This window comes from Bacillus rossius, chromosome 12 (assembly GCF_032445375.1).
Source record: "Bacillus rossius redtenbacheri isolate Brsri chromosome 12, Brsri_v3, whole genome shotgun sequence".
In the NCBI taxonomy this organism is placed as follows: Eukaryota; Metazoa; Arthropoda; class Insecta; order Phasmatodea; family Bacillidae; genus Bacillus; species Bacillus rossius.
In genome coordinates, this window is record NC_086339.1 from 202,933 (window position 1) to 218,165 (window position 15,233).

At 49.0% G+C, this 15,233-nt stretch overlaps 1 protein-coding gene across 1 annotated transcript in view; it reads left to right on the forward strand.

Annotated features, from left to right (window-relative positions):
* LOC134537225 (adenylate kinase isoenzyme 5) overlaps positions 1 to 13,973 on the forward strand; it is a 55,690-nt gene extending 41,717 nt beyond the window's left edge. The window contains exons 6-9 of the mRNA XM_063377490.1: positions 5,003 to 5,255; positions 8,621 to 8,799; positions 8,958 to 9,071; positions 13,440 to 13,973. Of these exons, the coding sequence (XP_063233560.1) occupies positions 5,003 to 5,255; positions 8,621 to 8,799; positions 8,958 to 9,071; positions 13,440 to 13,973 (1,080 nt within the window). The remainder of the gene's footprint in view (positions 1 to 5,002; positions 5,256 to 8,620; positions 8,800 to 8,957; positions 9,072 to 13,439) is intronic.
* Positions 13,974 to 15,233: the final 1,260 nt, after the last annotated feature.

Genomic DNA, 15,233 nt, shown 5'->3' on the forward strand with positions numbered 1-15,233 from the left:
GGACGCTGCAGAATGAATGAGTCGCCGTGGAGAACACGGCTAAAGGCTCTGGCAAAAAGAACAGTTGAGAAAGAGATTAAAGAGCAGGCGGCGGAGTAAGTTGGATAGCCATAGAAGAGGCCTATAGCATGGCGCGTGAATTAATGATCGGGCGAGGCTTTGGGAAAATGATAAATTCTGAAGGCCGAGAGGGGCGTGGGGGAATCGATCTCGTCGGAAGCAAGTGGTTTGCTTGACGAGGGGGGGATCAATAACTCCAGGCCCGCGTGAGGCCGACGGGCTGCGCTGCAGTTGCGGTGTGTCATGCGGGGTCCGCGATGGATCGGGAACTGGAAAGGAATAATTGATGACGCGACAGTTGGCAACTCTGCCGCCGGCCTGAGTCGGCTCGCTCGCACGGGCCGTCGACCTCAAGGTCACGTGCTCGGGTTCGATACACGCCGGGAAACATGGCGATCTTCAGCCACGCCCCAAGTGTCATCCATAGACAAGAGGCAGTCTACACAGAACGTTCGAAAATTGCTGGGCATGAATTTAACTGGTAGCATTGGGAGCCAACACAAACGATTTTGGTTAGGGAACATATGTCCGGAAACGTAACCCTGTAAAGTTAATGCCCGTCTACAACAGTCCGAACCCGTGGGTGGTCCGTGTCCTTATCCTAATGTGAAGGACGTCACATTGTCCATGGAATAACTTTCCAGTCTACAATTTTGATGTCTGAATTCCGAAGTCGTCAATAGAATCACAGTAAATGTTTTTCGATTGTTTTTTTGTTTACTTTTTTCATTCATGTTTTTCAAACGGAATCCGAAAACTCAAATATCGTGAGTGTTCTTTTGTTGTTCTATGCTACCAAAGGACACAGATCGGGACAAAACGTTGAAGTTTACCAATGTATTCGGAACATTGCCTACACCACGCATGGCGTCAGAAGGTCACGTAGGCAGGTCAGCGATCAGTGTCGGTCAGACACAATTTGGGGCATTGCAGTTGTACTACATACGACACTTTATTTGAATTTCGCGCGCATTATCCACCACTCCAGTGGCTGAGAGCAGTGCCGTGACATTCAGACGCTCCGCAGGAAGCTAGCGTCGAGCGGACACAGACCTCTGGAGCTAGCCCTACGCACTAGCCCCAGCAGTCTGGCGTGGCACTAGCCCCAGCAGTCTGGCGTGGCACTATCCCCAGCAGTCTGGCGTGGCACTAGCCCCAGCAGTCTGGCGTGGCACTAGCCCCAGCAGTCTGGCGTGGCACTAGCCCCAGCAGTCTGGCGTGGCACTAGCCCCAGCAGTCTGGCGTGGCACTAGCCCCAGCAGTCTGGCGTGGCACTAGCCCCAGCAGTCTGGCGTCGCACTAGCCCCAGCAGTCTGGCGTGGCACTAGCCCCAGCAGTCTGGCGTGGCACTAGCTCCAGAAGTATGAAGTGGCACTAGCCCCAGCAGTCTGGCGTGTCACTAGCCCCAGCAGTCTGGCGTGGCTATAGCCCCAGCAGTCTGGCGTGGCTATAGCCCCAGCAGTCTGGCGTGGCACTAGCCCCAGCAGTCTGGCGTGGCACTAGCCCCAGCAGTCTGGCGTGGCACTAGCCCCAGCAGTCTGGCGTGGCACTAGCCCCAGCAGTCTGGCGTGGCACTAGCCCCAGCAGTCTGGCGTGGCACTAGCCCCAGCAGTCTGGCGTGGCACTACCCCCAGCAGGCTGAAGAGGCACTAGCCCCAGCAGGCTGAAGTGGCACTAGCCCCAGCAGTCTGGCGTGGCACTAACCCCAGCAGTCTGGCGTGTCACTAGCCCCAGTAGTCTGGCGTGGCAATACCCCCAGCAGGCTGAAGTGGCACTAGCCCCAGCAGGCTGAAGTGGCACTAGCCCCAGCAGGCTGAAGTGGCACTAGCCCCAGCAGTCTGGCGTGTCACTAGCCCCAGCAGTCTGGCGTGTCACTAGCCCCAGCAGTCTGGCGTGTCACTAGCCCCAGCAGTCTGGCGTGGCACTAGCCCCAGCAGTCTGGCGTGGCACTAGCCCCAGCAGTCTGGCGTGGCACTAGCCCCAGCAGTCTGGCGTGTCACTAGCCCCAGCAGTCTGGCGTGGCACTACCCCCAGCAGTCTGGCGTGGCACTACCCCCAGCAGGCTGAAGTGGCACTAGCCCCAGCAGGCTGAAGTGGCACTAGTCCCAGCAGTCTGGCGTGGCACTACCCCCAGCAGGCTGAAGTGGCACTTGCCCCAGCAGGCTGAAGTGGCACTAGCCCCAGCAGGCTGAAGTGGCACTAGCCCCAGCAGTCTGGCGTGTCACTAGCCCCAGCAGTCTGGCATGTCACTAGCCCCAGCAGTCTGGCGTGGCACTACCCCCAGCAGGCTGAAGTGGCACTAGCCCCAGCAGGCTGAAGTGGCACTAGCCCCAGCAGTCTGGCGTGGCACTACCCCCAGCAGGCTGAAGTGGCACTAGCCCCAGCAGGCTGAAGTGGCACTAGCCCCAGCAGGCTGAAGTGGCACTAGCCCCAGCAGTCTGGCGTGGCACTAGCCCCAGCAGTCTGGCGTAGCACTAGCCCCAGCAGTCTGGCGTGGCACTAGCCCCAGCAGTCTGGCGTGGCACTAGCCCCAGCAGTCTGGCGTGGCACTAGCCCCAGCAGTCTGGCGTGGCACTAGTCCCAGCAGTCTGGCGTGGCACTAGCCCCAGCAGGCTGAAGTGGCACTAGCCCCAGCAGGCTGAAGTGGCACTAGCCCCAGCAGTCTGGCGTGGCACTAGCCCCAGCAGTCTGGCGTGTCACTAGCCCCAGCAGTCTGGCGTGGCACTAGCCCCAGCAGGCTGAAGTGGCACTAGCCCCAGCAGTCTGGCGTGTCACTAGCCCCAGCAGTCTGGCGTGTCACTAGCCCCAGCAGTCTGGCGTGTCACTAGCCCCAGCAGTCTGGCGTGTCACTAGCCCCAGCAGTCTGGCGTGGCACTACCCCCAGCAGGCTGAAGTGGCACTAGCCCCAGCAGTCTGGCGTGGCACTAGCCCCAGCAGTCTGGCGTGTCACTAGCCCCAGCAGTCTGGCGTGGCACTACCCCCAGCAGGCTGAAGTGGCACTAGCCCCAGCAGGCTGAAGTGGCACTAGCCCCAGCAGTCTGGCGTGGCACTAGCCCCAGCAGTCTGGCGTGGCACTACCCCCAGCAGGCTGAAGTGGCACTACCCCCAGCAGGCTGAAGTGGCACTAGCCCCAGCAGGCTGAAGTGTCACTAGCCCCAGCAGTCTGGCGTGTCACTAGCCCCAGCAGTCTGGCGTGGCACTAGCCCCAGCAGTCTGGCGTGGCACTAGCCTCAGCAGTCTGGCGTGGCACTAGCCCCAGCAGGCTGAAGTGGCACTAGCCCCAGCAGTTTGGCGTGACACTACCCCCAGCAGGCTGAATTGGCACTAGCCCCAGCAGTCTGGCGTGGCACTAGCCCCAGCAGTCTGGCGTGGCACTAGCCCCAGCAGTCTGGCGTGGCACTAGCCCCAGCAGGCTGAAGTGGCACTAGCCCCAGCAGGCTGAAGTGGCACTAGCCCCAGCAGTCTGGCGTGTCACTAGCCCCAGCAGTCTGGCGTGGCACTACCCCCAGCAGGCTGAAGTGGCACTAGCCCCAGCAGTCTGGCGTGTCACTAGCCCCAGCAGTCTGGCGTGGCACTAGCCCCAGCAGGCTGAAGTGGCACTAGCCCCAGCAGGCTGAAGTGGCACTAGCCCCAGCAGGCTGAAGTGGCACTAGCCCCAGCAGTCTGGCGTGTCACTAGCCCCAGCAGTCTGGCGTGGCACTACCCCCAGCAGGCTGAAGTGGCACTAGCCCCAGCAGTCTGGCGTGTCACTAGCCCCAGCAGTCTGGCGTGGCACTAGCCCCAGCAGTCTGGCGTGGCACTAGCCCCAGCATTCTGGCGTGGCACTAGCCCCAGCAGTCTGAAGTGGCACTACCCCCAGCAGGCTGAAGTGGCACTAGCCCCAGCAGTCTGGCGTGTCACTAGCCCCAGCAGTCTGGCGTGGCACTAGGGCCAGCAGTCTGGCGTGGCACTAGCCCCAGCAGTCTGGCGTGGCACTAGCCCCAGCAGTCTGGCGTGGCACTACCCCCAGCAGGCTGAAGTGGCACTAGCCCCAGCAGTCTGGCGTGGCACTAGCCCCAGCAGTCTGGCGTGGCACTAGCCCCAGCAGTCTGGCGTGGCACTAGCCCCAGCAGTGCCAAAGTTTCTGCACCCGCCGCAATAATTCACTGCCTGAATTGTAAACGTTACTTGCCGCCATAACGTGCAGATATCAGCACGAAACACACAGAAATTTTAAACTATTATAAATGGCTCGGATAAAAGCGAAAAAGACTTGAAAATATCCTAAGCCCAGCTACGAAACCTATTGCGACTTTAAAATGAAAATAAATACTATCATTATTGTAATACTAGTTTTCTTACGTATTTTTATTTATTTTAAATAAACGAAGATGTAGGTACAAACGAGAATTAAACGTGCCTCTGACTCGGAGTAAGTGAATCATAGGCTTGTCCCTCCCCTCGTAAGAACACGATATGCCTGCAGCTGTGTGACTCGCTGAGCACCACGGACTCCCTTGCTTCTGACGACACTGCCCCCTTACGACGTCCCGGCATGCAACCATTGTTTTTTCTTTAATAATGACGCTATTGTTACCCTTTCCGATTTTTAATCTTTGTCTATATTTTTGTTATTGTTGTCGATATAAGTATTGTAATTAATGATAAGGTGTTGATTTTTATGCTGAGTTTGTTGTTATTGTTAATTATGGAAATACAGATCATTTATCCGTCGAAGAAAACCTGCGCGTTTGAATGCCCTTAGCTTGTTTCCTCTGTTTTGTTCGTGTACCTTTGCAATTCTTTTTTTCTTTTCACCCTTGGTTTTCTACGACGGACAAATGCTCTCCAATATCATAACTTGACAGTTACTTTCCCTCATTGAAATAAAAATTTAATTTTGAACTATTACATGGATGTTTGTGTTGGCGCTGTAGTTGTAGCGTGAACTGACTGCCGGCAGGTGAACGGCGAGCGCGACCCGGCGGAGGTGTACAAGGACTTCCGCTCGGCGGTGCTGCGGATCCTGGGAGCGCGAGACCCGCCGCCGCCGCCACCGCCGCCGCCGCCGCCGCGCGTGGCCGCTGACGTGACGGTGGAGGCGGAGGACCCGCCCCCGGTGCAGCCGCCCCCGGCCCCACCGCCCCCCAAGGCGGAGGCCGACCCCGGCTACAAGGCGCCCGCCAAGGGCTTCCCGCCGGTCATCTGGGTCATAGGTCGGTCATCAGCCCTTGGCACATGTACCTTCCACCTCAGCACCAAGGGCAAACATGTGGCGTGAAAATTACATGCTTAGTTAAGTAAAAAACAAAGGGGGTTGTCTGTCAAGTCGGTTTACGGACGATAATTTTACGTGATAACGTCATAAGAAAACATTGATGTAAAATTGCATACTTTTTAATTTTCTAATATTATATACTGTTTTTGCACATTTAATTTAAATAATTTGTTCAAACATAATCACGAACATTTAGTTAAAAAGCCCGCCTTAACCTGTTTGATATTGTAGAAGATTTTCTCGCACGGTGGTTGGCCGGTTCTTGCACGCTCGGCTCAGACGGAACGTGACAATTTTTCGTCCGTGCTGCCGGCGTTCATCGATTTGTCAGGCGTTATCACAACAAAAACTTGTGTTTGTCAATACATGCATGGTTTGTACAAATTAAAGTTAACGTTTAGCAGGTATTTTAAGGGGAATTTTTTTTTTCAAAAGGACATAATATTTACGAAGCTTATACTTACAGTGAAATGTCATTGAAGTCTTAAAAGAAGGCATTAACGTAAAATTGAAATACCCGAATATAGTAGCGGACATACATATTCTCTTGCGGTTAAGTAATTAGATATTTTTGTTACTATTGTAACTAAATCGAGAAAGTTGATAATGATTTTTAACTTTACCGGTGCATTATATACTGTCCATATTATAAATAGGTGTTAAATTTAAAATAATATTACAATGAAATATTGGATGGATGGAAATTTTCAATTTTACTGCTGTTTATGCATCTAAAAACATTTATTTACCTTCCGTGGCAATATTTAGAATTTAGATGACTTGGCCTTTTTAAGAAGTCGCACCGTGGTTAAAAAATTAAATACTAACTTCCGAAAATATATTTTAATGAATTTTAATGAATCTTGCTTTATAACTAGTTGATATCAATTTAAAACTTATTAATTAACCATTAAGTTTAGTTGAGACTCAAACAATTATATATATTTTTCTTTAATTTCTTTTCAATTATTATATAAATATTTTAGTGGCCTCTTTTAATATTTTTTTTGAGTTATGGGACTTAAGTAGATTTTCACTGATGGAAAATGTGTATGAAAGATACACGAAGAGCCTTGCGTCAGGAAGATTTTCAGTTGTTCGCCTGGGCGTGTTGTGAGCGCTGTAGGAAGTGTGTTGTCGCTCGCGCTGCAGCGACGTGGAAGCGACGGGCGGAGCGCGCATGGGCTATGCTATGTGCATGAGCTATGTAGGTCGGAGTCCTGGGCATCGACCACTGGTCAGCGGCGCGCAATAAGCGGGTCACGAGAAAAATCGTTCCTCCCCGTGACCTTGAGCGAAGGCCGTGTGCGGTCTGTCAGTGGAACAAGGCAGCGAGACTCCTGGGAGGCTGCGGCATTAAACAAATCAGAGATCAGCCTCGGAATATTTACAAACTTTACAACTTTATTCATTTCATAATGTTCGCAGGCTTTCACGGCCATTGTCTGAAGTAGCTTGGCTTCTGGGTTGTAGCCGTGTCCTAGGCAAATAATTCACCAACGTTTCGATCGACATTGCAGTCGCCATCATCAGGGGGCAGTTACCTAGATGAAAAATGTTTACGATTTTTCCCTAAAATGAATATTTTTTGTGTATTTATCATAATCGGCTTTATTTTTAAGAATTATAAGTTAAATTTCGTTTCCGAGTTTCGTATTATAAGTTTATTTCCAACATGAGAACACACGAATTTGCTTGTTACCGAGTTTAGATGTTTACACATCACTCGCGAGCAGGAAGACTCAGTCACATGTTTTTATCGCTTGAGTTTCGAGTTTTTTTTTTTTTTGTTTTTTTTTTAGTATATTCTTCCTTTTTTTACCTTATTTTCTTGTGTCAGGCTTCCAGTTCCTTTTTGCGTGTTTTATCCGCCTTATTCTTCTGTGTCAAGGATGGAGTGTTGAAAAGGTTTGTAATAGGTGTGGGGCCTATTAGGGGTTGGAGGGAGGCCAGAACCTGGCTAGGACTGGGGTTTACGTGATTGGAGCAGTTAGGTAAGCAAGGTAAATGGTTTCAGGTACACATACATTTTATTCAAATTCAATATTAATTCAAGATTAATATTACGTTAACATTTATGATAATGTTAAGTTTAAACAATGTAATGTTGAATACATAAAGCATGAACAAATTCAATATTAATTCAAAATTAATATTACGTTAACATTTCTGATAATGTTAAGCTTAAACCATGCAAGGTTGAATACATAAAGTGAGAACAATTTCTGAAAAAGCGAGTTAGTTGACAATTATAATTTGAATGGGTAAGCCGGCTACACAGTAAGCGATTTAATCAAAGATCGTCAAAAAGAGACATAAATTCCACGAATGAAGTTATATTACAAAAATTGAATTTACAAAACTACTGCAAAGTGCAGGTACAAGAAAGAAAGAAGTTACATTATTCTTTAAAAAACTTTACACACAAATAAAAACGTGCGACGACGTCTCAGGGGGAGACAGTTACAAACAGAAAAACGGAAGCGAAGGTTAAGTTAAATTTAAAGCAAATAATCCAAACAATTTTTGATGGTGGCGGCCAAAAAGGAATTTAGACAGAACAAATTCAAACATAAATGACTCTACATGAGGGTGAGGGCCACCGCCTCACTGACGACTCGATTCAACTTACATTTCTCCCCTGAGGTCGCACACGCACGAAGACTAAGTAGAAGCTCTCGGACTACATGCTAGTGAAATAACAACAGGTCAGCTACTGCTGACAACCAAGCCTGACCAAGGCAACCTGTAGAAGAAGGAGGCCCTCTACATGGCTGCAGCTGAATTTATAAACTCGCGCCGCAGCGCGCGCATGCGCATATTGAAAGGGTGGGGGAACGAGTACAAATTGAACAAGCACTAAGAGGGGGGGAAAAGGAGGGAGAAGGATGAGGGGAGCGGAGTGCCGGAGGCCCGCGATGGTGCGCGCAGTTCAAACTTAGCGGGCCTAACCGCTACAGGTTCATATATTGAAATAAATTCTGATGTAATTAAACAGCCGTATTAAGTAAAGCATTAAACTAAACTAATAAGCATTCCAAACATTTGAAATAGGATTATTACTTGTTGGAATCGTTTGCAATGCTAGAAAAAAAATCGTTTTTATACGTCTATTATATTACCTGGAATTTTGTAAATCGTTTTCTCATATTTATGTCTAATCACAGTTATAACCTGCATAAAGTGCACACGCGCAGAGTGGGTTCTATAGATGATTGTAAGGCGCCAGTGACCGCGGCTCAGCTCGGAATGGAGTGGTTGGTGCAGTGGTGATGAAGCGGTGTGCCTGGCTGGTGGTCGCAGGGGGCCCGGGCAGCAACAAGTCCTCGCTGTGCCAGAAGGTGGTCCGCCAGTGCCCCGGCTGGGTGCACTGCTCCGTGGGCCGCCTGCTGAGGGCCGCCACAGACTCCACGGACCACTCGCAGTCCAGCGACTCGCAGCTCGTGCGCCGCGCCATCTCCACTGGCGAGATGGTGCCCCAGGTGAGCTCTCTCCCTTCACGGTTCAGCTTGTCACATTGTTCCTGCATGTTCTTCTGTTCGCCCGGAGCTTTTGTACGCTTCAAAGTCATTGTAGGAGAATGGTATAATCCAATATGGCGTGGACAGGATGACTCACTGGAGTGACGGCGCTGTTGCAGACATGCGTCCTGCAGCTGGTGGAGTCACAGATGAGGACCAACATGAGCGCGCAGGGCATTCTCATGGACGGCTTCCCCAGGGACATCAACCAGGTCACGGAGTTCGAGAACAAGGTGAGCCAGCTCGGCTCCCTGCATGAGGAGGAGGTTGCCACAGAATCACTTCTCTCGAAGGATGCTGCTTGTTTGTTGTCTCACATTACTCTAATAGTGCCATACAACTTGTGATGAAATAAGAATTTAACACATGAATTTAGGTTTTTAAGTTAACATAATATACTCTAAAATAAAATAACAAAAAATAAAATTTGTGTTCACTAGAGGCTATTAACCCCCTCTCCATTTTGTCTGGAGCCTCGCTTGCATGGATAACACAGAGTTTCCATTTCTTAATTAGTTTCTTTCGAAGTGTTGCGATACCAAATACTAACCTGTTAATATTTTTTTTTAATGTTAATACGTTACGTTTTATTTATTTTTCCAGTTGGTAATGAGGAGGGGGGGAGGATAGCTGCCTGCCCCCTCGAAACTCCTCGGATACGCCCTCGATAACAGTCAGTGGGAAAAAAAATAAAACGCAATTATAATCTTAGCCACTAGCTAACTGAACAGGAAAATATATTTCTCAGTTAAGCATACCGAGAAAAAAGGTTGTGTTTATAGGATCCAGATTTCGGTACTCACAACTCATGTCGACAGTTAACTAATGGACTGCTATCTGATGTGTTGCCGGTGCCTCGCAACTGCACTTTAATCCCAAAGGACTGTTTGGAACTATGGTACATAGATCATCCGGTTGCTTGTGGTGAGACCAAGAACAATATTTTCAAAAAAAAGGTGGTTGTCTGTAAAGTCGGTTTACAAACGATAATTTTCCGTGATAATGTCATAAGAAAACATTGATTAAAAATTGCATACTTTTTTAATTTTCAAATATTTTTTTTACAGTTTTTGCAAATTTAATTTAAATAATTTGTTTAAATATAATTACGAACAATTAGTTAAAAAGCCCGCCTTAACCTGTTTGATATTATAGAAGTCTAGCTGCCCGACCCAGCTTCGCACGGCTATACTAATGGAAAAAAATTAAGCCACATCTCCCATTTACAGTAATGGTAAATAAAAAAAATAAGTTAAAATTTATTACAATGCTGTATAATGTACCGGAGAGAAAATGAATAGCACCGATGGTTTCCCGACTCGTGCACGCAACGTACAACTGATGTACCCGTACTTCGCTACGGCAGTCTACAGGCAGATCACTCTTGCGCCGCTCATTATGCATGCCCCTCCTTGTGGGTACGCCACTGCCGCGCGATGCCCGTTGCCATGGAGATGCAGAAGGCATGAACAATTCAAAATCCTGTACTCATGCAGACAAAGTACCCACTGTTGCCTGGTTTTAACCACCAATGGGATCTAATTTTCGGAAAATGTCATCCTGCGTATAACGAACGCTGGGCTGCAGGTAAAAACTCAAAAGTGAAAAATTAAATTAAGGCCTTTGAAGCGTGCTGGGCCCATAACCCAAAGGTCCGTGGATCGAAACCATGCTCTGCTACGATTTTTATAACGAATGCTGGGCCGCAGGTAAACACTCAAAAGTGAATAATTAAATTAAGGCCTTGGAAGCGTCAGCCCAGAAAACAAAACAATAACAACAATAATCACAGAGGTGCCCAGACATCGTATAAAAGAATTTTATTTATAACCTCCTAGCAACTCTAGTAGGCTATGTGGATCGGGGATGAATACTAATGAAATAACAAGACTGGTGGTTTGATTTATATAAGTGCCCTTTTTACTAAAATAATTTACTTTTTTTTTTAATCTTTTAAGTACACTGGTATTAAAACATATTGATTACAAAATGGAGGGAGCCCCGGGTCAACAAAATACATATAAAAGTAACACAATAATACATATTGAACTTAATACTGGTTTTAAGTTAGCTCGCAGGCTCAAAAGAAATAAACAATTACATTGAAATTTAATTATATCCTGTGTCCTGGCACCGGAGGTTTTGGCAGATTAAAGTCCAGAAGAAATCATTTTGAGTAGAAACTTGGAGATAAACTCGGAGTTAAACTTGGAGTGGAGCTTGCAGCTAATTTTGGAGCTTGCAGCTAATTTTGGAGCTAATCTTCGAAGCTCATTTTGGAGCTCATTTTGGAGGCTGATTTTGGAGGCTGATTTTTGACCCCGCCTGCAACCAAAGTCCCAAATTACTTAGACTGGTTAACAGGCGGCTAAGCCTGGGCAAGACTATGCCCAGTGAAATGCAAAAAAAAGGGGGGGTAGTAGGGATGACGACCACTTACCCAAAACAGCGGGGTGAAGTTCATGTAGACTGCCTCCAGGAGCAGGGAATGCAGTTCGCGGCACGGAAGTTCTCGGTAATCATGATCAGAGAAAATGAAATAATTTAGATTAACAAAAAAAAACTATTGCGGGCAGCAAAATTTAAAAATAAGAAAATTGAGGCCTCTATGCCTTGACGTTGGCGACTACATGACGTAGTGTCGAGTCTGGGACGAACAACGGAGATTAACTCTCGCGGATCGTGACGCGTGGTCCGCACAGACCAGATGCTGCCCACCGAATCTTCAAAAAATGGCGTCGGGGCGCCTAATTAAAGGAAGCAACTGTCCCCCAGCCCAAGAAAGGGGGGGTGGTGATTGCCCGAAGGTGAGCAAGGTTAGGGATTTTTCCCGCCGCTAGACTTCGCTGAGGGCTCTGTTTGACAAGTGGGAATGTCCTTGGGGAGACAATGTCTCCCCCCAGGGTTCACTGGGGGTCGTTGCTCCGGGTTGTAGTTCCCGTGAAGCCACCGGTGGTTGATGAGGGGAGGGGGGTTTAAATTTTCTAAGTCGCCTGGGAAAGGCGTCATGTGGACCATCCCGAGGCTTTGCCGCTGGCTGTAACTTGGTCCAGAGGCGTGCTTGCAAAACCCTTACCTATGCTTGCCTCCGAGAACTGAAAGTTGCTAGCAGTGGGGTTGGGGTAGCGTTCACTAGCACGAAAGTCATTTTGTTACATGGAGAAAACGTGACGCGAACCGCAGCCGAGATGCTGCGATCACAAATCGTCAGCAACCAGTATCTAATAGAAGCCTGCGAACAAGCACAGGTGCACTGGGTAGCACAAGCTTACGTCGGAGTGTACAGTAATGGAAACAAAATTAAATAAAATAAAAAATACAAATTTATTTTTGGTTTCCTTCTTTAAAAATTAAAAATTAAATTTAAATTCGTACATTTGTGACTGAAAGTGGCACTGAAACGGCACATGCGTAACATAAGGAACATTACTGTGAAGTTTCAAGTCTGTAAAATATATATACTTGAAAAAAAAGGGCAATTTTTGATATTTAAAGTACCCGCAAAATTTCAACGGTGATGAGGACTGCACTAACAATGAAATAGTCGTTGCCATAGAGACGAATGAAGCATCAACAAAGCAACAGCCGTTGCCATGGTGATTTCCTACCAAAAACTGGAAATTTTGATATATTACACCCCCGAAACTCCCCTTGGGATCGGATTTCCGCAGAATCCGTTCTTAGTGAGCGTCTACATCACAAAATGAGTAACTATGCTAAATTTCAAGTCAATCGGGTGTATAGTTTTAGAGATCTCGTGATGAGTGAGTCAGTGAGTGGTATTTCGCTTATATATATATGTATATATATGTATATACATATATATACATATACAAGTCCTTGTCAGAATTGTAACGGGAGAGGAAAATTATTGATGGTCCGAAAAATGAAAATTAATTAAAAATAATAAAAATAATTCTAGTAAAAGAAAAAAAAAACAAATTAAACACAGAGAGAGAGAAAAAAAACAATAGTTTAGGTTTGCGATTTAAAGTGATAAAAAGTATTTAAATACTAATTGAACTCTTATGAGGGTACTGATTGCTTCGTTGTTAATATCACACGGGTGTTTTTTACTTGTATGGGGAAATTAAGAATGATATGGCATCTAGTGCGTGGCAACAATGTTAATAGGCAATAGGAAATAAACTTCTAGCGCCTGCGGCATTGTCAACACACACTTCGTACGTGTACTGCATGTTGTATCTAACCCCCTCCAACGCATTTGATTCTAAATTGGACTTTTAGTAAGGATCCCTAATGTTATTGATAATATAATATAGCCTTCCTCGATAAATGTACTATCCAACACTGAAAGAATTTTTCAAATCGGACCAGTGGTTCCTGAGATTAGCACGTTCAAACAAACAAACTAACAAACTCTTCAGCTTTATAATATTAGTATAGATTCTCACGCACGGTGGTTGGCCGGTTCTTGCACGCTCGGCTCAAGCGGAACGTGACAATGAGTCATGCTTTTTTCGTGCGTGCAGCCGGCGTTCATTGATTTATAAGACGTTATCACGTCAACATCTGTTAGTTTCGCCTGTCCTTCGATGTAGTGAACTGGGGATGTACGTGAGGGCCGGGCGGTGTCGCAGTTCCGGCAGACGCCCTCGGTGATCCTGCTGGACTGCTCCAAGCTGCAGCTGGGCCGCGGCCGGCCGGACGACAGCGTCGCAGCCTTCCGCCGGCGCCTGGAGCAGTTCCGCGAGCTGTCGCTGCCCATGCTGAAGGCGCTGGACGCCGAGAGCCGGCTCACCATCGTGGACGGCGACACAGACGCGCCGGCCGTGCAGGCCGAGTTCTCGCGCGCCGTGCTGGCGCAGGTGGCGCAGCTCAAGAGGACGGGCGGCCTCATCATGCCGCAGCACGCCGTCAAGCCCTCGGCCGCGCTGCGCGACCCGGAGGACGAGGACGAGCCGGCGCCGCGGGCCAACGGCTTCGCCGGCGGCCACCTGGTGCACCCGGGGCAGCTGGGGCAGCTGGGGCAGCTCGCCAACGGAGCCGCGCCGCGCCTGCCCGCCGTCGCCGCGGACGTGCCGGAGACCCCCGCCGGCGGCCGGCTGTCGCGCGAGACCATCCGCGACATGTACGCTCACCTGGAGACCTACCCGGTGGACCCGCAGCTGTGACCGCGCGTCGCCGTGGCTCCGGGACACCGGAGGAGCTGAGGAGCGCTTGCCGTCCCCACAGATGGTCCATTGCAACGATCTCTTTTAGATCTCCTCGTTTACTTCGGATTATTTGGGGTGCTCGCCGTGGGAGCTGGTGACCTCTGTTGACACAGTTGGACCTTGTTCAGAGCAGGCGCGACTCATCCACGGTGGTGTGCACACGCCTGCTGCTCTTGGCTATTGTTGCGTTTCACTTGCTCTTATGGCCGTCATCAGCCATCTTGCTCCTGCCTCTCAGCAGGACTTCATCAGCCATCTTGTTCCTGCCTCTTAGCAGGACTTCATCAGCCATCTTGCTCCTGCCTCTCAGCAGGACTTCATCAGCCATCTTGCTTCTGCCTCTCAGCAGGACTTCATCAGCCATCTTTTTCCTGCCTCTCAGCAGGACTTCATCAGCCATCTTCCTCCTGCCTCTCAGCAGGACTTCATCAGCCATCTTGCTCCTGCCTCTCAGCAGGACTTCATCAGCCATCTTGTTCCTGCCTCTCAGCAGGACTTCATCAGCCATCTTGTTCCTGCCTCTTAGCAGGACTTCATCAGCCATCTTGCTCCTGCCTCTCAGCAGGACTTCATCAGCCATCTTGTTCCTGCCTCTCAGCAGGACTTCATCAGCCATCTTGTTCCTGCCTCTTAGCAGGACTTCATCAGCCATCTTGCTCCTGCCTCTCAGCAGGACTTCATCAGCCATCTTGTTCCTGCCTCTCAGCAGGACTTCATCAGCCATCTTGCTCCTGCCTCTCAGCAGGACTTCATCAGCCATCTTGCTCCTGCCTCTCAGCAGGACTTCATCAGCCATCTTGTTCCTGCCTCTCAGCAGGACTTCATCAGCCATCTTGCTCCTGTTTCTCAGCAGGACTTCATCAGCCATCTTGCTCCTGTCTCTCAGCAGGACTTCATCAGCCATCTTGTTCCTGCCTCTCAGCAGGACTTCATCAGCCATCTTGCTCCTGTCTCTCAGCAGGACTTCATCAGCCATCTTGCTCCTGCCTCTCAGCAGGACTTCATCAGCCATCTTGCTCCTGCCTCTCAGCAGGACTTCATCAGCCATCTTGCTCCTGCCTCTCAGCAGGACTTCATCAGCCATCTTGTTCCTGCCTCTCAGCAGGACTTCATCAGCCATCTTGTTCCTGCCTCTTAGCAGGACTTCATCAGCCATCTTGCTCCTGCCTCTCAGCAGGACTTCATCAGCCATCTTGTTCCTGCCTCTCAGCAGGACTT